This window comes from Hippichthys cyanospilos, chromosome 9 (genome assembly GCF_059441005.1).
Source record: "Hippichthys cyanospilos isolate Australia breed blue-spotted pipefish chromosome 9, RoL_Hcya_1.0, whole genome shotgun sequence".
Lineage (NCBI taxonomy): Eukaryota > Metazoa > Chordata > Actinopteri > Syngnathiformes > Syngnathidae > Hippichthys > Hippichthys cyanospilos.
Window position 1 is genome coordinate 18,250,531 of NC_142377.1, and position 21,662 is coordinate 18,272,192.

A 21,662-nucleotide genomic window follows, 5' to 3' on the forward strand; every position below is an offset into this window, starting at 1 on the left:
GCATTTGTTCCTTGCAGCTGATACACGTTATATCAAATAGTTGCCAAAGCACCAAAATTGCAGAGCGTTATTCACATTGTCAGTCCAAAGTCATGGGCCTGTAGCTCACATTAAAATTGCAAAACTTGCAGGCCGCGTACGTGATAGGTTATCGATCGGCAGATGACTTCTTGTGCTACTCGGTTTGCTAGAGGGTGCGCTGCTTGCTGTCACTCTGAAAGGCCCTTTCCTCCCTCATTAATCGATCTGTCCTTTTAGTACATCGCTTACGGGCGAGGTTGCTAGGAAACCATAATTTGAGAGTGAGTCCCAGACAGATTCAGTTTGTTTTTGTATATTCGTGCCTGGTTGAGCTCATTTAGTTCAAAGTGACTTTATTGAAAGAAGGAGGATTGTATTTGAAATTTTGCATCCTGCTAAGTTTAAGAACACAGGATTGTTATATTGTGGCTTTTGTTGTTCAGCTAGTCCGACAAGATGGATTGAGCATGATTCATTTAGTCAAATAATCATACAAAATCACCTTGATGAATCCTTGTGTAGCAGTATGATCTGTTTTGGTCACATTTTTCTTTGGGTCTCAAAAGAATCAGCAAAGGATGTTAACCAAGTAGGTTATTGTACTAGTAAGAGTGTTTTGTAGGAATGGTTTTAGTTTGGTATTCAAAGGTGAAGACAAACAGGCAAACAAGAGACAGGATACAAGCACATTAAAAAGACACACCCAGCTCAGTGCCTCCAGTCCAGCAAGATGATTAAGTTACACTCCCTGGTGTGATGAATGGTAGTTCAAGCCAATACATAATGCTGACAAACATAAAGTGTTGTACATTATGATATACGCATTTTCAGTTAATGTACAGCACCTTTCTAGTTGTTATTTATTTCTTTGTGTACAATCCAACACTTCCATAATTTATTCAGATTTTTTTTTCTCATTTAGTATTCATTTTCTTACGCAACAGCCAGGGACATACTTGGCTCCGCAAGGTCTTCAAGTTTGTTGACATCTTCAACGAGAGATTCGATCCAGGGGTTGAAATTTTGCAGTCGTCCATCCATTTTTTGTAACATTGGAATTCATGATGTGGAATTCAGGAAGATCTTGCAAATACCACAGCACAGAGGAAGGCTTAAATTGAGATTTGTACCCAGAATTATAACGCAAATTCTTCACTGATGATGTCTCCTGACTTTTCCGAAAATGCTTTTTAGTTCTATTATTGTCTTTCTAATCTTAGCCTTGCCATCAATATTCACTACGAGTCAAGACCAGTGTTTTTCAACCACTGTGCCGCAGCACAGTAGCGTTCCGTCGAATAAATGCAGGTGTCCCCTGGGAAATTAGCCAATTTCTTTTTTTTTCTCTTTTATTTTTTCTCGTGTTTCATGTAATGGATACTCTTCAGCAATAGGTGGCAGCACAGTACTTTGAGATAAGCTCTTAAGGGGTGTTTATTTGATTCCTGTTGATAAAACCTTGATTGGAATGGCTTTATATTGTTAATATAGGCTACAGAGTTTCAGATTTCAACATTTTCAGCTGGTGGTGTCCCTTTAAGATTTTCCCATAGAAGAAAGTGTGCCTTGGCTCAAAAAGGCTGAAAAACACTGGTCCAGACATGTAAGAAATTGTAAAAAAAAAGACATGCTAATCATAAATTATGTTCTGAATTTTGACGATTCATGTAATTCCTTTTGGAATATTTGAAGCAATTAAAGCAATTTTAATAAGAGTGCCGTATTTGGACACGTGGGAATGAATAGAACAGAAAAATCAATACTCCACATCCTCTATAAAAATAAGACTACATTTAATGGGTTTCAAACATTTCAGTTTAATTCTTTGTTGTGCGCCCCAAATATGTTTCTTCTGATTCCTCGGATATTTTTCTCAAAGCAACCCTTAAATTAAGCATCGAGTAGGACTTCTCCTAATACTGAGCATGCGTGTGTGTATCGTGAAAGGTGATGAAGACGTACCACATGTACCACACGGAGAGCATCAGCGCCGAGAGCAAGTTAAAGGAGGCAGAGAAGCAGGAGGAGAAGCACATCGGCAAAGCCAACGACATCGGCCCCGCCTTGATGCGATACGGTCACGACGAAAGGCCGCAGCGACGGAGCTCTGTAAAGAAGATGGAGAAAATGAAAGAGAAGGTATATTGACTTTATGGTCGCCCAATATGATACCAGTATAAAGTATGTTAGAATTTTAGTGATAGATTCTTATTACATGAAATAAGTGGTTTGCAACGTACATTTTTGGCTTTGCGTTTGGTGTGAACATATGGAATGGGTAAACTTGAGACAAGTCCTTGAGTAATGCGGCTACTTTAAAAAAGTACTTTTTTTTCTATTTTCTATTCCATACGTTTATGTTTATGTAACATATCACCAACACCCTATATAGGCCAATTTCAAAATAAAACACCAAGTAATCCATAGACATCAATGCAATTGCCTTAGACAACTATTATTTAGGTTTTTCCTTTGAGCTAGGCACAAGTCTATGCTAGCTGCTGACGTGAGGACTAAATGTGTGGTGCATTCAAATGCATTTCAAACTCAGTCCGAAAAAAGGCCATCAATGCATTAAACATTAATAACTTTAAATGTAGTAGTACTTGTTTATGATTTAATGATAATAAAAGTCGCTTCGGGTCCCTACGATTAACCATAAAAAAATGCTCTACAAAATTAAGTAGTTGCTCCCCACATTGAATAAACGACTCCCAAAACTGCGCTGCAATAAAATCCTACAAATATTTATATCAGCTCCTTGGTTAGCCGAAATGGCTTTCCACATTGTTCTCCAATTGTGTGGAAACATTTGACACAAGTTTTGGCAGCAATATTGTAAGCACTGAGTTTATCATCATGCATTCATGTGTGTTTCTCTTTCTCATAGAGACAAGCCAAGTATTTTGAAAACAAACTCAAGTGTACAAAGGCCCGCAATGATTATCTGCTCAATCTGGCAGCCACTAATGCTTTGGTGGCGAAATACTATATCCATGATGTGTCCGATATGATAGATGTAAGTACTACCACTCAGAGGGTAAACACTAACTCTGTGAATACACTACCTCATTCGCTGCCATTGATGCTGGCTACGCAAGTCAAAAATCTCTGGATCTTTGGTGAAGGAGTTCCTAAGGATTATGTTTCATTTCCTGTTCATAGTGTTGTGACATGGGGTACCATGCAAGCTTGACGCGGACCCTGAGAACCTACCTGTCAGCCGAATATAGCCTGGAGACATCTCGACACGAGGGTTTAGACGTCCTAGAAGGAGCGGTGGACGCCATGGACGTCCGTGGAGACAAGCACAAGTTCATGGACGCGCACTCGCAAATGTTCTGTCCTCCGGCGCGCTTTGACTATCAGCCGCACATGGGCGACGAGGTGAGGGGGAGATAAGAGGCTCATTTGAAGGTCTTTTTTTAGGTTGTGGCACGCTTGTTATCAAGTCATCACAGTAGAGTTTGTGCCCTGCTTTCATGCCAGGTGTGCCAGGTGAGCGCACAGCAACCTGTCCAGACAGAACTCTTGATGCGATATCAGCAGCTTCAGACTCGCTTGGCAACGCTCAAGATAGAGAATGAAGAGGTAACTTTTTTTTTTTTTTAAACAAATGGTTTGAGTGAACATAGTCAGACGTGCCATCGCCTATATAGCACCAAAAAGCATGAGGTCACATGACCCCCTGTGCAGGTCTTGACAATTTCCTGCAGCACAGATTTTGAGATCAGCACTGGGATATTAAATGTATTATCGTAAACCATCAAGCCAGCAAATGTCGAAGAAGAGGAGGATGATTTAAAGAGTGATGTCTGCTGCTTTGTAGAAAGTTCTGTAAGATTATTTAAAGCTTCTGTCTAAAATAAGGTGGCCAGATTTTCAAAAACGTAAACTGGGACAAGTTCGCTGAAAATTAAACTATTTATAACAAATGAAATCACCAGTCAATCTTGTGGTTGTCCTATTAATTTAGCTAATGATAAATCCAATCTGGGATAACATTTCATCAAAATGGGATTTCTGTTCGTTCTTGTCTAAAAGTGAAGAAATACTACGTACTTTAAACTTGAAACAAGGATGCTTACTCATGTTGTGTACTTTTATACATGCAATTTACATTTATCAAAAATATCTAGATATGGGAACAATTTTTCGGTTACCACTAGCTAAAATGTGACCGAAATAATAAAAGAATTCCAGGCCAAAGTTCTTGTTTGTAAGAGCTGTTTCAAGTTTCATTTGATTCTGTTTTGGTCCATTTATTGTATGTCCGCTTTGACAAGAAGAATACACTTTGCCCAGTTGCACACGTGTGTGGTAATACTCGAAACGCGCGTGCATTTTTATGTCAGGTGAGGAAAACTTTGGACGCCACAATGCAGACGCTTCAGGACATGCTCACGGTGGAAGACTTTGATGTGTCCGAGGCCTTCCAGCACAGTCAGTCCACAGAGTCGGTCAAGTCAGCCTCGTCCGACTCCTACATGAGCAAAGTCAACATCTCGAAGAGACGAGCCAATCAGCAGGAGACGGAAGGATTCTACTTCACTGTGAGCTCTATTACGCTTATTTATTAAGATAAACAAAACAATTTTGTGAAATCTCTAAAATACCCTATGTACCGATATACCTTTTTTTTTTACCGTTATCCTTTTTATCGCCGCAGAAATACAAAGAATACTTGAATGGCAGCAACCTTATTGTCAAACTTCAAGCCAAACATGATCTTCTGAAGCAGACGCTGGGAGAAGGTGAGTCTCCTGAAATGTTTACCAAACTGGTACCGGAGTCAAAACGATCAGAAGCATTTGAGAGTTCCGTATTTTAGCTTAGATGAGATTTTCCATTGCCCTGCTTATTCATTATATTAAGTAATGTGGCTGTTAGAAATGCATATTGGTTAAACGCCTACACTTTCTTTTTGGAATAAATTATAAATATGTTTGCTTGATAACAGGGTGGACAATATTGACTTATGTTAGATCTGCACCTTGGATCTGCACTTGGCAATGTTATGAATTAATTTTTCCTATGAATTAGCAAGCTGACTGTACTTTCCAAATGTTTTTTTTTTTTTAACTAATCGATATTACTTACATAAGTAGTTACTGTCCAACTTTCTACTTCTTCGGAATCTTTTTGTGAAAGAGAAAATGCAGGTTGAAATACCACAAATGCCCCTTTGAGAAATTTTCAAAGGGGCAGTTATCCCATAATGACAAGGTGGACAAAATTAGACACCCATGCAAAATGTTCAGTATGATTATAAAAATAGGACAGGCATTTAAAAAAAAGCTATTTAAATCAACTTTCAATGACTTTGATTTTATTGTCGTTTGTTTTATTGCAATTATACTTCACATGAAGTAAGCAATTATACTTCACATGAGAAAAACAAAGCCTTTTCACCCCCCCCACTGATTTAGTATCAGGGCATGCCAAATACTGTATGTCCAAATAAAATAATGGTAAACGAGATGTATTTGAAGCTAGGTATCATACTAGTATAGTTTCATAACTCTGCATTTTCCTTATGGCCAAGAAATCTTGATGATGACAATAATACCACTGAGTCAAATACATGCTATGCTAAATCACTGTGAAAACACATACTCTACAGTACGTCTGTTTTGCCCAGATTAGTTTTTTATATTCCGTTGTCTGTTAAGGACACATTTATTTGCAAGTTTTTGACATTTATAATCATTTAATTGATTCCTTTTTAATGGTCTAAATCTTGCACAGTGTCCCTTTAAATATTAAACAAACTATAAACTTCTTCTTGTCACATTCTTAAGCCGCTGCACCCGTGGTAACCTTGAAATGTCATGCCGGGGCCACCGCAAACACTTTATAAAGACAAATTAGATCATTAAAGCATTAGGGTTCACTTCGGCTTGAACTCGTATTTTAAAAAAAATGACAGAACGACATCATGTTGCAACAACAAAGTCAAGTCTTCTGCTTAAGCTCACAATTATGCTACATTAAGCGATGTTGCGCACAAAACTGCTTTAAAACTGCTTTACACATGACACAATTCCTAAAGCAGCCTTTCGAATTCCCCGTTCAAAGTGTGTGGCTGAATATACATCCAGTGTTATGAAATCCTCCCCTATAAAGCAGCACCCCAAAAAGCTGCTCCTGGATTTGCTTTCATCGCAAGCGAGAGCAGTCAGGCTATCCGGGGGACTTCGGGGGGCTCTTGTAGCGTTACCAGGGCGACGGCTGAATGGTTGCCGCTTGGCGGCGTGACAAATGCAGCCGTGGTACTCACCCCATTGAGTGCGCCTGAATGGATGCCTGTTTTCTCATAACACCCCTTTCCGTCTCCATCTGGCAGCCTCGCATTTTTTTGGCTGCCACTCAACTGTACCGTTTTGAAAGGCGCCGTATACTCATTTTGTGCCTTTTGTGCTCTGTTTCCTTTTAGGGGAGAGGGCTGAATATGGAACAACAAGGTAAGATGTCCTGTGACAAGAAAGACAATAACGTAGGCATTGACGTTGTCCCTGGATATGGCAAAAATGAGACCCCGCTGCGGGAGTGGCAAATGTTAACAGTGTGTAAGACGTGGAAATAAGTCTTTTCAAGATTCCCCCAAGGCGCTTTAAAATGATGACACTTAACGCGTGTCTCGGCTTTTCTTTTACATTCACGCACTCATTTTAACTTCAGTGGGTCTCACTTGTGCTTATAACCAAATGTCCACTGTATTTTTTATTTACAGTACAAATTACAAATCTTAAGAAATTTAAAACAATTAGTGCCACTTTTTTACTTAATGTGGCACGCACAAATTGAATACAGTAAAACCGCAAATTAGCTGAAAGACAATCTTGTCTTTATTTTTTCCGTTGAAATTAAATTTATAAATCTAAACTTAATACAGCATCCTCAGTGGTGCGCTAAAAGCTACGCTGCGGTGATAGTTGATTCATATGCCACATTCCAGAAAAAATGGATATTGGAAATTCTCTGTCTGCAATTAGGAAATGTGCAATGGAATACCACCGGTTCCCCAAATGTTGTTCCTAGTTGGAAAGTTGGCGCATAAGTAAGCAATATGACACATACAAAAAGATTATTAACTTGAATGATCTATTTGAACTTTTATACTAGATTCTGCCCTTTTAAAAACTGAACAGATGCCCCAAAATAACTAAATAAACACAAAATAATGTAAATAATGTAAATTATGAGGGTTGCGCTTTAAAAAAAAAAACATGTTCTACGTGTTTATTGAGTATTCCAATATTGTTATTGCAATATGTAACATATACCTCAAGAAATTATATATTATTACTATATCAAATGAAAAAAAATATTTTTTTTATTACAAAAATAAGCAGGATCAATCTATTCTCATCAAACTACCGGTAACTTGTTTAATGTTATTTAATCTCCTAGCTCCTGTTCTCTCTTTGGATGGTGATTTTTGGATGACATTTAACGGGTTAAGTCAGGCAGTTTTTATTACCTTGATCTGTTTTACGTGGCCCCAATTCTCTAAATACATCATTCTGAATCATAATAATAATGATTAGAAATTAAGCAGCAAAATCCACCGGTTTTCACCCATCTTGAGGCAGCCATTTTGCCACTTGCTGTCGACTATTATTATTATATATTTAGTTATATTATATTTTTCAACAGTGCATTATTATTGATAGTTGTCATACCAACCGTGCGACCCCCTACCCTCTCCCCAGGCCCCCCATACTCCCCCCTAAACCCCAGAGAATGCGGAAGTCTAGACCCCGCTCCATTTTTAGGCGTAAGCTGTTTAACGGCAATCTGGAGGCCTTCATCCAGGTACAAGCCCATCTTGTGCTCTTTATCTATTCGTGAGCTCCGCCGTCTTGCTGGTGGTCCTTTTGGGTTGTTGTTGTTGTTGTTTTTTGTTTTTTTCTTCGCTCACCTTTTTGGCCACTCTTTTTTTACCCAAACGTTTGGCTCGCTCACACTCTGGCTCTCCTCTTGCTCGTGGCCTCGCCCCGCCTTTTTCTCCGCAAATCGAGCAAACGTGGAGCTGCAGTTTGCTTGCCTGGACACATTGAGTCCACCGGCTCCGTCAAGATGTCAGTTGGCCGCGCACCAGCCATGTTCGACTATTTAAATAAACACACGGCGAGCAGTCTGCATCTGTCCCGCTGTTTTGCTACATCCTCAGTCCGAATCACTGGAAAGGCAGTTTGCAGCATAGTGCTAATGAAGGAAGCTGCGGGCTTTGAATGTAGGCGTATATGTTCCTATTTTGACTTTATTGCAGCGCCCCACTTCCGTCCAGCCCATGTCCTCGTATTTTGCACCCCCATAAGGCACTGAATTGATGCTTTGGCATTTCCAGACCTCTTCCTTTTTTTTTTTCTCTCTGTGAGATCTGTCTTCCTCACTAACTTGTTTGTGGTTGTTGTCACATCCCTTCCGCTGTCTCCGTGCCTTACCGCTCTCTGCCCAGGGGAAGACGGAATGTCCGAACCAGGACTCAGGTACTCTGTCCTACAGCTGGGTGGCATCACCATTTTTGCTACATTTCTGCGCCGCCGTTCTTTTGGTGCTCCTTTATGTGTACACGTACTGCCATAATAATGATCATTGCATTTCATAGTCTTGTTTATGTAGCTGTAGCCTTTGATATGATACGATAGACGAAAAAATTACACATGATTTCTTTCATGAAATTATTGTTCATTCGTCTTTAATAATTTGAATGTGACTGTAGGACTCGGGGCAAGCCATACCAGTGGTGGTTGAGAGTTGCATCCGATACATCAATCTCTATGGTGGGTTCCCATGTTGTGGTCATCTGGTGTGCAAACATTGAATTCAGTTGAGTTTAAATAACCCAGTTATGGCTCAAAAAAGGACTGATCCAACATTTTGATCATTTTGCCCTAGCTGTCTGGGTGGTTTGCGCGGTCCAAAAATGTGCCGTCTTGTAAAGGACGATCTCAAAATGTGGGTTATTTTGTATAAAACAACCTAGAAAGTTGGCTCGAACTGACCCAAATATTAGGTTGGTCCTTTTTTGGGTAATTTTTGATCAAACCTTTTGTCGTGTGAATGTTTCACCCAAAAATGTTTGGAAAAGAGCAAAGAAATGCTCATGATCACATTTTTGGAATTAACAGTCAAAAGCTAAGAATCTCTCTTTAATTATGTGTTTGTTTGATTTTTTTTTAATCCTGAAATAAAGATTGATACTTAAATCCTTATGAACCTGAATTATAGATTGATACTTAAGTCGATATGAATAGACATTGATGGAAGTATTTGGTAAACAAAAACACAGAAAGATTCTTCAAAGTAAGCACCATTTACCCGGATAACAGCTTTCTTTGTATTTTCAGGAGGTAATTGCATGATACATTTTTTTTACCCCTTTATATGTAGGAGACCATTTTACTTTTGACTAGTACTGTATAATCGAAAAATGCTGTGCATTTTCTCAGATTTGTGAAGAAAAGAATCCGAAATGTGCTCTTTTTTTCTCTATCAGCTAAAGGATTATTGGCATTTCGACAACATTTGCTTCAATAACATCCCCCAATGAATTAATTTGCTCACAGGTCTGCAGCAGCAAGGTATATTTCGAGTTCCGGGATCCCAAGTGGAAGTCAACGACATTAAAAATGCATTTGAAAGAGGTCAGCGCCAGTCTTCTGGAGCGGTTTGATTTAGAATCTTTCTAAGATAAAAATTTGATGTTGTATCTATAGGAGAAGATCCACTGGTGGACGACCAGTCGGATCATGACATCAATTCTGTGGCTGGCGTTCTTAAACTCTACTTCAGAGGTCTGGAGAAGCCACTGTTCCCCAAAGAGCGATTCCTTGACCTCATATCCACTACAAGTGAGTCATTTTCCGGGAAACTTGTCAAACGCGATGCTTTTACTCTGCTTGGATAGGCCACTCATTGCTTGTTTAACATTACAAAAGTGGTTTATGTTCTCTATAAAGGATTAATAAGTGACGTTTCAAGAAAACCTATAAGACTATTTTAATGTATGTAATATATGATTATAACTATAACTATTGTATGATTTGTTTATATTATATATTATTATTTTTAATTGTTAATTATGCAATTATTGCATATGATTCAATGGTGTAAGAATTCTCACACAAACAGAATAAATGAATGTCTTTTTTGACATATTTTAATATTTTATATTGATTGTCTGTCTTCCACCTATAATACTGTATATGCTCAATATATATTGACCGTTTTCTCTTCCGTCATAGTAGAATGTACGCTTCTAAAGTTTTAATTTTTTTATTCACAATATATGCAGTAGACTTTGTTTCCCTGTTTTTCAAGGATGTTTTGGAAGTTGATTTGGTTTATGTTTGATTTTTTTTTTTTTTTAAATACCAGTACCCATCTTTCCAAAGGACACAAGTAACTACTGGTCATATGTATCCAATTTGAAAAAAAATTGGATAAAATCCATAATCTACAGATCTGATCAAAGTTGTTTATTCAGTAGCAATTCAAATGTGATAAAATTTAAAAATTTATAAATATATAAAGGATACCCCCCCCAAAATATCATTTTAACGTGGATAAATGCTGCTAATACAATTAACTATAACAATAAAGTTCCATTTACAGTTTAAGATGGAAAATCCCATTTACACTCGAGTGTAGTGTATCAAAAAATCTCAGATTTTTTATTTTCTCTAAATTCCTGCCAGCGATCCTTGGCAAATCCTTGATAGAACTGACTTCTTGTTTTCCAGAGCTGGACTTTGGTTCTGATAGAGCTCATCACCTTCAGCAAATTGTGGCCACTCTCCAGCAGCCCGTGGTTGTTGTCATGAGATACCTTTTTGCCTTTCTAAATCAGTAAGTCGCCTCCCAGCTAGTGTGCTCCTCCATTGAGTGACAGCACTAATTGCCTCTTTCCCTCTAGTTTATCGCAGTACAGTGATGAAAACATGATGGACCCTTACAACCTGGCCATTTGCTTCGGCCCCACATTGATGCCCATACCGGAGGACCAGGATCCCGTGGCCTGCCAGGCGCACGTTAACGAGGTCATTAAGACTATCATAATCCACCATGAAGCCATATTCCCAACCCAGCGGGATTTGGATGGACCTGTGTATGAGAAATGCATGGCTGGAGGCGAGGAATACTGGTAAGTTCAAGACAGCATGTGGCAATCAATAATATAATGATTAAATCCAGATGAAAACAAATGTAGACAGAAATTTAGAAGAAGGAAAGTAACATTTCTCAAGGCTGTTTAAAACAGAAGGAGGGTTAATAATTTGGTATCGTCAAAAAAATCGCTAAAAAAATAGTGGGCCGAGTTCTCATCCCTGCGGGACACCAAATGTAATGTTGCAAAACTCATTGGTTGCATTTTCAAGGAAAACATGACGTGTATGGCCTAAGAAAGCACTGAAGCTGAAATGCCAAGACATTCAAGGCGTGCTACTAGTTCTACTATCTTTATCAAAAACAGCACTAAGGTCAAGTAACAATAGTGTTGATGAGCTGTTGGAATCCATGGCTAAGAGAAGACCATTCTTGGCTTTAGCATTGGCCGTGTCTGTTGCATGATTGGCCAAGAATACTGACTGAAGAAGTGATGAATTAAATTTTTAAGTTTTTCATTCATTTGAAAAATAGTTGATGGTGTCTATCTGAATTATTATTATTGTTTTTTGTCTGTGCAGTGAGAGCCCACACAGTGATGCTGGGGCTCTTGATGAGGTGGACAACGGTACTGGACCCAACACCAGTGATGATGGTGAGTCATAGTTGTATCTAATGTTCATATTGTCACTTCAGATTAGTAAACCTGATTTGGTCAAACTTCGGTTTTGACAGAGCTGGAGCAGATCGAAGCCATCGCAAAGTTTGACTATGTTGGCCGAACTCCGAGAGAGCTTTCCTTCAAGAAAGGAGCCTCGCTGTTACTTTACCTGCGAGCTTCCGAGGACTGGTGGGAGGGTCGACATAACGGCGTGGATGGCCTCATCCCTCACCAGTACATTGTGGTACAGGACATGTACGTCAAATGCCTTTGCCTTATTTATTCCACCATGGGAAAAGGAATCTTCTTAGAGCATGAATTATATTTCATATCAGATCCAATACGATACATGATGAGATCAGCAGTGAAGAATATTGTGGATATTTGAAAAAAAACAAGAGTTCATAACTTAACAAAAAGAGAGGGGGAAAAAAGATTTTTTTTTTTGGTCTGAAACAGGGATGATGCATTCTCTGAAAGCATTCAAAGGACTGACAGTGAAAGCAGCAGTGGCTATCATGAAGAGCGATTATCATCCAGACATGAGCAGCAGTCTTTGTCTGAACACCACCCTCTGGAGCGCCGCTATGGGCCGCCAGTGGGGAGGTTAGTTACTAATAGAAAAAAAATCTCACTGAAATGTGAAGTGTTTTTTTTTTCTTTAACTTGGTTTCCCATTTAAGCAGAACAATCAAATGATTTCAAACCTTCTAGGGCTCGAGTGCGATCAGATGGAGCTCCGCTTCAGCGCCACAGGAATGGCGAGGGCCATAGTCCCACCAGACCCGCAGACGGACCCCCGAGGGTCGCGCCTCGGCCCTGCAGCCCTCACAAAATAGCTATGAGCAGGGGCTCAACAGACAGTCCGGAGAAAAGGCGGCTAGCCACCTTTGGGGCCGCCGGACACCCTCAGCGCTCGTCTCCCGGCACGGCTCGGCACGCCGGAGCGGGAGACCACAAAACTCTGGAGGCGGAAGCGCTCGCGGAGGTGAGTGTGACACATACTGATGGATTTTAGGTGGATTTGTCTACACGGTTGTGGATCCCTGGAATCAAAGGGTTATAAATCCCTGAATATACAGTATGGGCCTTTATTCATTCAATTTAAGCCTCATGTTAAGGCTGAATGATTTTGACATGTAATCTCATTGTGATTTTTTTTTTCCTTTTTAAATATGCACCTTTTTTTTCAAGCTCCTCTTTATTTTTATTATATTTATATATTTAACAAACATGAAATCAATTATTCTGTGTGTCATAAGCTGTCTGATTTATTACACATAAATGATTATGTCTCATTGGTCAGGCTTACCTTAAATAATGGTGACCCTTGGGAAAAAGCTTTGTTTTTGTCACGTGAAGTGTAATTGCAATAAAATAAGAATTTTCTTTTTTTTTCAGGTGCAGTGATGCACTTTTTTTTTTCTGTTTTAGACTAAGATGCAGCGTTCACTTCTGAAGCACTTTAATGTATCAGTAAATTAAATATATTTATTCTTTAATTCATACCCTAAATTGGAGAGTAACTCATTCACTGTCAGCTCAGTAAAAATCGAACTTTTCACAACTATAGCAACTAATGGCGGCGAATGGGGTGAATGTTCTTTTGATGGAATTATTTGGTGAAAGAATTTTTAATCAAACAATGTTTTATCATTTAGATTTGTCAAAGTAAAGTTTCTATTAAAAATGCAAAGTACAAATGGTATTAGACCTCATCGCATTGGGAGTTTATTTGTTCCTTGTAAATATTTGTCCCTCTGTTTTGTTTGTCAGGACATAGAGAAAACAATGAACACGGCCCTCCATGAGCTGTGTGAGCTGGAGCGACAGAATGTTGCCAAACACGCTCCCGATGTCGTCCTGGACACGCTGGAGCCGCTCAAACACCCCGGCTCCGGCCAGGACGTCCCAGGAAGCCCCCTGCACACCATGGTCATCAGAGACCCCGAGGCGGCCCAGCGGCGGAGCAGCAGCAGTTCCTCCTCTGAAACTATGACCACGTTCAAGCCCGCGCTGGCGGTGCGCAGGCCCAACGCGCCCGTCAGGCCGCCGCCCGTCAGACCGGTCCGACCGGCTCCCGTGCTCACGCAGGGCCAGGGGCCGCACCGTTCCAGCAGCTCCAGTTCGTCAGGTCTGGGCAGTCCGGGCATGACTCCCACTGACAGGGTTTTCCCCAAAGCTCCTTCCCCTTCACCGTCCACTTCATCGTCCTCCTCAGATAAACAGGGTAACGTGTAGTCGAAGCAGACGGACAGAAATCGCCACTTGTGAAACTCAACTGACGGTTCTTGATAAATCTCCACTCACACCTTGACTTGAACACTCAATAATACACTTACTCGGCACGGATGCTAAACTTAAAATGGATGCACTGGAAAAGTAGTTTACCAAAACCATGAACCATGACTTTGATGAGGGCACAAACACGCTGTGAGCGGGAGGACTTTTCTCCGCTTGCCAGTGTGAGAAGCACACCACTAGGGCTTCTGGTAAACTCTTCGCCATGTACCGATTGAAATTAAGGGAGCTAGTAGGGATGTCCCGATCACACGTTTTTGGCACTTCAGTCAGTCCTATATATATTACTGATATCAAGTCTTGATCCAATTAAAAAAAAAAAGACTGCACATCTAAATAGTCTCAAATTGTTATAGAAATTTACATAGTGTCTCCAAGTCTATTATAAGCCTGATCCCCCAACAGGCTAAGTCCCCCACCATTCACCTCATGAATAATAATCGGCGATGGCGCCTTTCCCACGTCAATGAACGGCAAATGGTAATTCCAACCCTTCGATTGACAAAATATTTATTATATATATATTTAATATATATATATATTATATATATATATATATATATATATATATATATATATATATATATATATATATATAAATATATAATATATATATATATATAATATATATATATATATATATATATTATATATATATATATATATATATATATATATACCGAGAGCGGTATATATATATAATATATATATATATATATTATATATATATTTTGCCCTAAGGGGAAGCGTCATATCATTTGAGTCTCCTTGTTCTAAATGAGTGTAAAATCATTGTTCTTCCTCCAAACGCAAATTGCATACTGTTGCAACTAGAGCTCCCTGTATACTCCTAAACCCTCAAGGAAAAAAAAAACCATATCTTGTGTAACAAGATATATTTGGTCTTTAAATTTTCAGAAAATGAAGAAAGCATCGTTTAATGCCCTGATCACGAGCATCCAAAAATCACGTGATCGCCCCAATACCCGATCACTCGGTCAGATCGGACTGATTTCTGATCATGTGATCAGATCGGTACAGCCCTGTTAGCGACTGTGAAGCTCTACAGAACATCTGCACGGTGTTATGAAGGTGGCTAACCCTAGCACTAGCAATGAAGTTTCGACACATTAAATGCTGTGATTGGTTTGAACCGTGGCTCCCTCCAGTGGCAGTAGAAAATATTTACCTGGATGGATGGCAGCTGAATAGAATTTTACACACTAATACATTCATCGGAAAAATGTGCTATATTAATATGCAGACTGTTTAAATGCCATCGGTAACTAAAGATGAGGCCATCCCATAAAACAGCATAGGTTTGGTTTGCTTACATGTTTACTGTAAATCCTCAAACAATGGCCAACTTCCTCAACGTTGTTCTTCAATTAGTTTAACTTGAAGAAATTTATCTTTCTCCCATAAATAGCAGTCTGGCATAAAATAAAGTTGGAATTGGGCCATTATAGTGTATACAGTATATATTTTAATGACGACATGATCACATCGGTTGTGGAGTCAAATACAATCTCAAATAACTGGCCACTATTTGAGGAAACTGTGCAGCATAAATGTGAATGCCATTTACCGTATATTCTAACTTCCAGCATCTAAAGCACAAAAGTGACTGGTTAGTCTTCACCATTTTTAACATCTCAGCTAACAGTGTGATGGCATGTTAGCATTAGTGGTCCGCTACCGTTGAACCTTTATCTTTGGATGGACTGACCAAGCACAATCAAAACGTTATGTGTGTGTGTGTTCGCTAAAGTTATTTAATAGAAACATCTCAAGGACATTGGCACTTTGTAAAGGATTAACCACACATGTCATTCTGTAACTTTTACATAGAAAATGAAGAAAATAGGAAAATCATATATCAGTCTTGTTAAAAAGAAATACCTGCAGACATGTAGACTTCCAGCAATGAAATAATGCACTTAAAACCACTTGCAGGAATTGTGCTGCGTCCGTGTTGTTGATTTTTGAAACTTGATACTAGCACATCAATGAAGCTGGGGGCCATGTCTCGGTCGCACATGGGCTCTCTTTTTAGATGAGCTCCTCGACGCTCGGTGATCTTCGTCGTGATGATCAATGATATCTTTTCAAATGTAACAGGTACTTTTGATCGAATGCATACGTGCTGTTAAAATGATGTACAAATAACTATGTATGATAGGAACAGGTTATATTATCATCTCTAGTCCGTAGATTTTTGTAACTCTGATCCTTGCACAGGCATTAATTAAAGAATACATCGGGTGGAAATGTCGTTATTTGGTTTGTTTTCAACCACTGACAAAATAAACAATAATGTGACGAGACGATCTCATTATGCAGCTCCCGTTCTGCTCTGCAGATGGAGACAATGTCATGCGAGAAGGCTCAAATAAAATCCTGCAGTTAAACTTCCGCTAAACTAAAGCAGTTACAGTATTTATTTAGAAAGGAAATAATCATAAAATTTACTGGCACAACCATGACTTTATTTAATTCGCATTACAGCGTTCCAAAGGTTTCCCACAAGGATGATTAAGATAATTAGCTATTGCTTAGCAGTCTTTAAAGCTTCAGTTTGCATATGCGCAAATTTATGAAGATTTGAGTGACAATTTAATCAGATTACGTCTTTGTTAAGGGCCTGTGGGTCTTGACCATAAGTTACAGACCACCCAAGAACTGACGCCCACCTTTCTACTAAGGCCTTTAAGTTCAAAAGGCCACGTCATTAATGCTGTGATGTGATTAGTATGACGGGCGAGGCTTAGTCGCCCTCAAAGAGGAAATCATTCCCAACTCACAACTTTATTTTAATGTTACTATATGAATTTAAGTGTAAATTGGTCTTTGGAATTTTGAAAAATTGAAAAATCAAATGGAAGAAAAATACATTAGAAAAATATTGTAATTTTGTTCAAAATTATTTTTCTTCTTATTCTCTATAATGAGAGAAGGCCAGAATAGGCTGTTTAGAACTAAATTATGCATAATTAGGTCTCCAAACCCGCTCCTCATTGGTCACTATCCTGCATGTTTTTTGATGTTTCTGTCCTCCAACACACCTGATTCAAACAATCAGCTCATAAGCAAGCTCAGCGGAAGCCTGATAATGATCCTGATCATTTGAACCAGGTCCGGTGGAGGACAGAAATATAAAAAAAAAAAAACATGCAGGATAGTGGGCCTTGAGGACCCGGTTTGGTTAAGTAGTTTTATAGACTCTACAAATGACTGGGCTAAAATCAAAACAAAAGTTCGGTCAAATTTACCCAAATATGGGTCTGTTCCTTTTTTCACCCATTATTGGTTTTGCTTTTTGCTAGCCCAACTGTTTTCACAGTGTATATCTGGTGTGTTATGATAGATTATAAACAAACTAAGCAGATGCCTTTCTTATTACATCAACCATTTCCATTCAAGCCTCCAACTGGTTACTGGATTATCGAGAAATGCTAACAAACACATCATGCATTTATCATGACGTTAGAAAACTATCAGTTTATCCAAATTATGTATTCTTCACTTAGGAAGAAACAGAAGAATTTACTCAGCAAAAACGTTTGTGTGCCATGAATGTCAGCTGAACAAAGTGAGAATGCTAAATTAAAGTTAGCATGGTAAAATTAACCAACTAAGGCTGACAATTTATGATATAGTGTGATAGTCACCCCACTGTTATTTTTATTTTCAGACGATTTACCATTTGAGCAATTATCAAGAGGACCACTAGTTTTCAAACACACATTATGAGGGGACATCTGTATACACAATAAAATCCCGTGTGGTGTTTTTGTGTGCTAGCGTTGCCCACTTCTGCGGGATCATTCAATTATATGCAGATTTGATGCTTTTATGGAAATATGCACTCTCTTAAATATGTCCTGACTTGCAATTTTCTTCAAAAGCACAAAAGCTGGGCAAGCTTTTTTCCTACTAAAGTATACTATACATCAACTAAAATAGATCTGGATCCAGACTATTTTATTGTGTGCAACCAATCCTTAAAACAAAACAGACTAAATTCAAGGTTCCACTTTTTTTTTAAGCCGTTAAAACGTTACATCAATAATTATAATATTCTGTGTTAAGATACGTGGGCTCAAAATTGTCATTTGGAAAGACTTGAAAATGGGCTATTTTTTTGCTAGGTCCAATGGTGACAGTTTTTTGTATCTATGATTTTAAGCCATAATAAGAGCCAAGTAACAATGCTAATCTAGTTTCAAATTGCGCACGATCCAGCACATTCAATTTATATTCATTGAACATAGCCAAAACAGCTTTTAAAAAATAGAATAGCTCAAAATAAACATGATTAGAATTTATGTGTTCTGAATTTGTGACTCTTTTCGGCTTTTTTTTGAAGAAAAACAGTTTCCACCTCTCAAGACATATCCAATTTACTGCCATTGAAGCTAAAACCACATTCGAAAGTATTTTTTTATACTTTTTTTTTTAAATCATATCTGCCAAAAGCCTGGCATTATGGCCTGCCTTTTATGTCTGCTCAAAAACAAAAATAGCTTTTCCATTTGTCCTGGAAAATGGAGCATTTTTCCTTTTCCCGACACCTATCATTAAATATATTTGAGTGTACACACTGGCGCCTAATTTACACTCACGTGTTCTGTATGCTGACCCTTCCTACGGACTGTATAGCCGTCTTACGTATTATTATTGTTGTGGGTATTGTTTTTTACAATTACCTGGTTGGTGGCAATAACTTGCTCAATATTTAAGATGGCAATACCATGTGTGGGCCTCACAGACTCAAGACTGCCACTTGAAATGGAACGACAGCCACGTCGGAAGCTCAGCTAGTCTTTATGATTTGGAAAATGTTGTACTATTGAAATATAAGCCAGTTTATATTGCAACCAGACAAGCTTGCAATTAATGTAGCTTCTTCTATTTCATTTCCTACTGCTTTTTCTTTTTTTGCGTCTTTTTCCATCCATCTGGATGCCCTTCGTCGCCATGAAGCACGGCAGAGTTCCATCTTGGTACTGGAATAGACACGCAGCGGTGAGAAGGAATCGTCAGTGTACTTTATTTGAATGAAGAACCCGCCAAAGCGGCATGATCAATGAATAATACCACAGTTGAGTACAGTTTACAAGGCAAGGCACTCCTCCCTCCAAAAACAAACAAACAAAAACACTGTTATACGTGGTAATTGTTTTTCTTCGAATATTACAACCACGCAGCATAAAATGTTTGTTTTTTGTTTTTTTTGGGGGGGGGCACTTTAATATAGCTACATGGTTGTTATTTTTTCATGGAAAAAAATGTTTTAATACACTTAAACAATTGTTGTTGTTGTTTTTTTAAAAGCGACGAGTACTTTAATCCCACCTGAACAAATCCAGTTTGATATTGTCAGTGTAAAGAAGAGTGAGAACACACAACGTTTTTCCCTCACTGTGTGGGGTCTCATGTTTTGAAAATCCGTTAAGATTTTAAGATGCTTTAGGTAAACAGGTACTGTATGCTGAGGCTGCAACACACATGAGCATGTTCTATCTTGGGCTTGCGTAATATCCATGTGGAATACATGTGTGTTCTGTAAATGTCCGTGTGCGTCGAGCATTGAGATTGGACAAGGATAAACTCTTGTAAATATCATAAGCGGCTCCAAGACTGTTGGCTCTTGGGCAATGCCCGGAGCGTCGTCGCATAACAGATTTCATGGATATCATCTGTCCCTGGATTAGACGCAGATGTCGGATCCCGTTCCCACATTATCATTGTAATGTGTTACTTATGGAATAGTGTATCGGCAGGGGGTGTTTGCTTGCTCTGTCCTCTTCCTGTGGACACTCTGCTGTCAACAAAGAAAGCTTTGGCAGATCGCATGTGAATAAAAGGGTTGTGTTGCTTTCCTATTAACGTTCTATTTGGACCCCAGAGCAGATACTGCTTGATTGCAGCATCCGTGACCAATGGATGAAAGCAAATACCAAATATTCCCACCAGATGAGTATTCCGGCAAAGTGTTTATAATTGTCGCAGTGTTGACTTTCGGAGCCCAAAAAGCCCATTTGAGACGTCTTTGTTGGCTTTTCGAGCGGTCACGTTGGAGATGCTTTAAAGAAGTCGTCCGAAGGAACGGCGGGCCTTGCGCCGCGTGCTTGTCCAGAGATCCCAAGTAATGAAGAATTGAATTACAAGCACACAATACTAATCCTATAGACAACTGAGCTGAGCCAGCATGTAAATATTTGAGGTCTGCTTCCAAGGATTCCAGCAGAAACACGACTGAGCTTGGATTTATCCCTCACATCCTGCATATGTACACTGTGATGGAAACGTGCATGCTGACATTCAATAATTTATGTGAAGAAAAAAAATATAATGACTACTGGACTGTTTAACCCTTTATGGGCACAGCCTCCACTTTAGGACACTAGTCTAAACAGGCAAAATGGCCGAAAGCGTCCGTAACAGCCATTGCTTAAATTCTAACTTACATCTAAATGTCTCTAAAATCCTGAAAATTCTTGCCTGTTTAGGACTTCAAAATAGAAAAACATGTGTCTAACAAAGACCGTATTTGCCTGTTTAGACTATCGGCCGAAAGTAACCGCATTGTACAGTAAAGGGTTAACAAGGTAGCAAGGTGATCTTTGACGTTCACCAAGTGTTGTTTTTGTACCACAAGATATATTGGTTCCTTCTAGTGGTACACAAAAAAATAAGAATCGTTTTTTTTTTTTTTTTTCATCTAAAATGCTGTATTTGGTAAGTATATTTCAGTTGTATTTCCTTTTAAAATTGGAGCTAATGAATTGAATGAGCTGAATGTTTTGAATTTCAAATGAGGATGTTATGGTTGGCACATCTGCCTCATAGTTCAGTGGTCGGGTTCAATCCCAGCTTCTCCTGCACTTCCTTTGTGGTTTGCATGTTCTCCCCATGCCCATGTGGTTTTCTCCGAGCACTTCGGCTTCAATCTCAATGCATGCAAGGTTTATTGGACACTCTAAATCGCCCTCAGGTGTGAGTGGCAGGATGATTGTTTTTTGTTTTTGTATACCTTGTATACAAACCAATCCCGAGTGGCCTTCGTCCACTGCCCGAAGAGTTGAATTTTTGGTCAGTGAGAGTAGTTGCAAATCATTCTCAAGATGAATGAGCGGAATGATTTAATGTATATGAGCTAAATGTAACATAGGAATGAATGATTGGAAAAAACATCCATTGGAAATGAATGGCTAATTTTGGGATGAACATTGGCTATCATTGCTGTGGCAATGCTCCATCATGGCATCGCCACGGCTACCTGCTGATGTTTCTTTGGTTGATGGGGTGGTTAGGCTTGAGCTCTATGATTTTTTTCTGATAACAAACACCTGAAGAAAGAATTAGAAGGATTCTGTTGCTAAGTTGTGGCATTAAATGGATGAATGATATTATCCCCTATATCGCAATTTGAAGACACAGCAATAGTTTTCACAGTATGTAGTCAACATGCCTCACCAAAAACAACAAGAAAAAAAAAACTAATTGAATATATAAAAACGGCATCCGGCAATGTCTTATTTTGAAATTATTTTCGACC

General features: G+C 38.9%; 1 protein-coding gene across 2 annotated transcripts in view; it reads left to right on the forward strand.

Annotated features, from left to right (window-relative positions):
- Window positions 1-14,634, forward strand: part of LOC148419278 (SLIT-ROBO Rho GTPase-activating protein 3-like) — a 29,801-nt gene extending 15,167 nt beyond the window's left edge. The window contains exons 5-22 of one of the 2 annotated variants that reach the window (XM_088423474.1): window positions 1,969-2,160; window positions 2,912-3,040; window positions 3,187-3,408; window positions 3,511-3,612; window positions 4,377-4,574; window positions 4,691-4,775; window positions 6,458-6,485; window positions 7,737-7,839; window positions 8,750-8,810; window positions 9,597-9,674; window positions 9,747-9,881; window positions 10,773-10,878; window positions 10,946-11,173; window positions 11,718-11,791; window positions 11,872-12,052; window positions 12,257-12,403; window positions 12,512-12,785; window positions 13,574-14,634. In XM_088423474.1, coding sequence (XP_088279600.1) covers window positions 1,969-2,160; window positions 2,912-3,040; window positions 3,187-3,408; window positions 3,511-3,612; window positions 4,377-4,574; window positions 4,691-4,775; window positions 6,458-6,485; window positions 7,737-7,839; window positions 8,750-8,810; window positions 9,597-9,674; window positions 9,747-9,881; window positions 10,773-10,878; window positions 10,946-11,173; window positions 11,718-11,791; window positions 11,872-12,052; window positions 12,257-12,403; window positions 12,512-12,785; window positions 13,574-14,038 — 2,808 coding nt within the window. In that variant the 3' untranslated portion in view covers window positions 14,039-14,634. Of the gene's footprint in view, window positions 1-1,968; window positions 2,161-2,911; window positions 3,041-3,186; window positions 3,409-3,510; window positions 3,613-4,376; window positions 4,575-4,690; window positions 4,776-6,457; window positions 6,486-7,736; window positions 7,840-8,485; window positions 8,517-8,749; window positions 8,811-9,596; window positions 9,675-9,746; window positions 9,882-10,772; window positions 10,879-10,945; window positions 11,174-11,717; window positions 11,792-11,871; window positions 12,053-12,256; window positions 12,404-12,511; window positions 12,786-13,573 lie in introns of both variants that reach the window. The other variant, XM_088423475.1, reaches the window with a different exon arrangement.
- The last annotated feature ends 7,028 nt before the right edge of the window (window positions 14,635-21,662 follow it).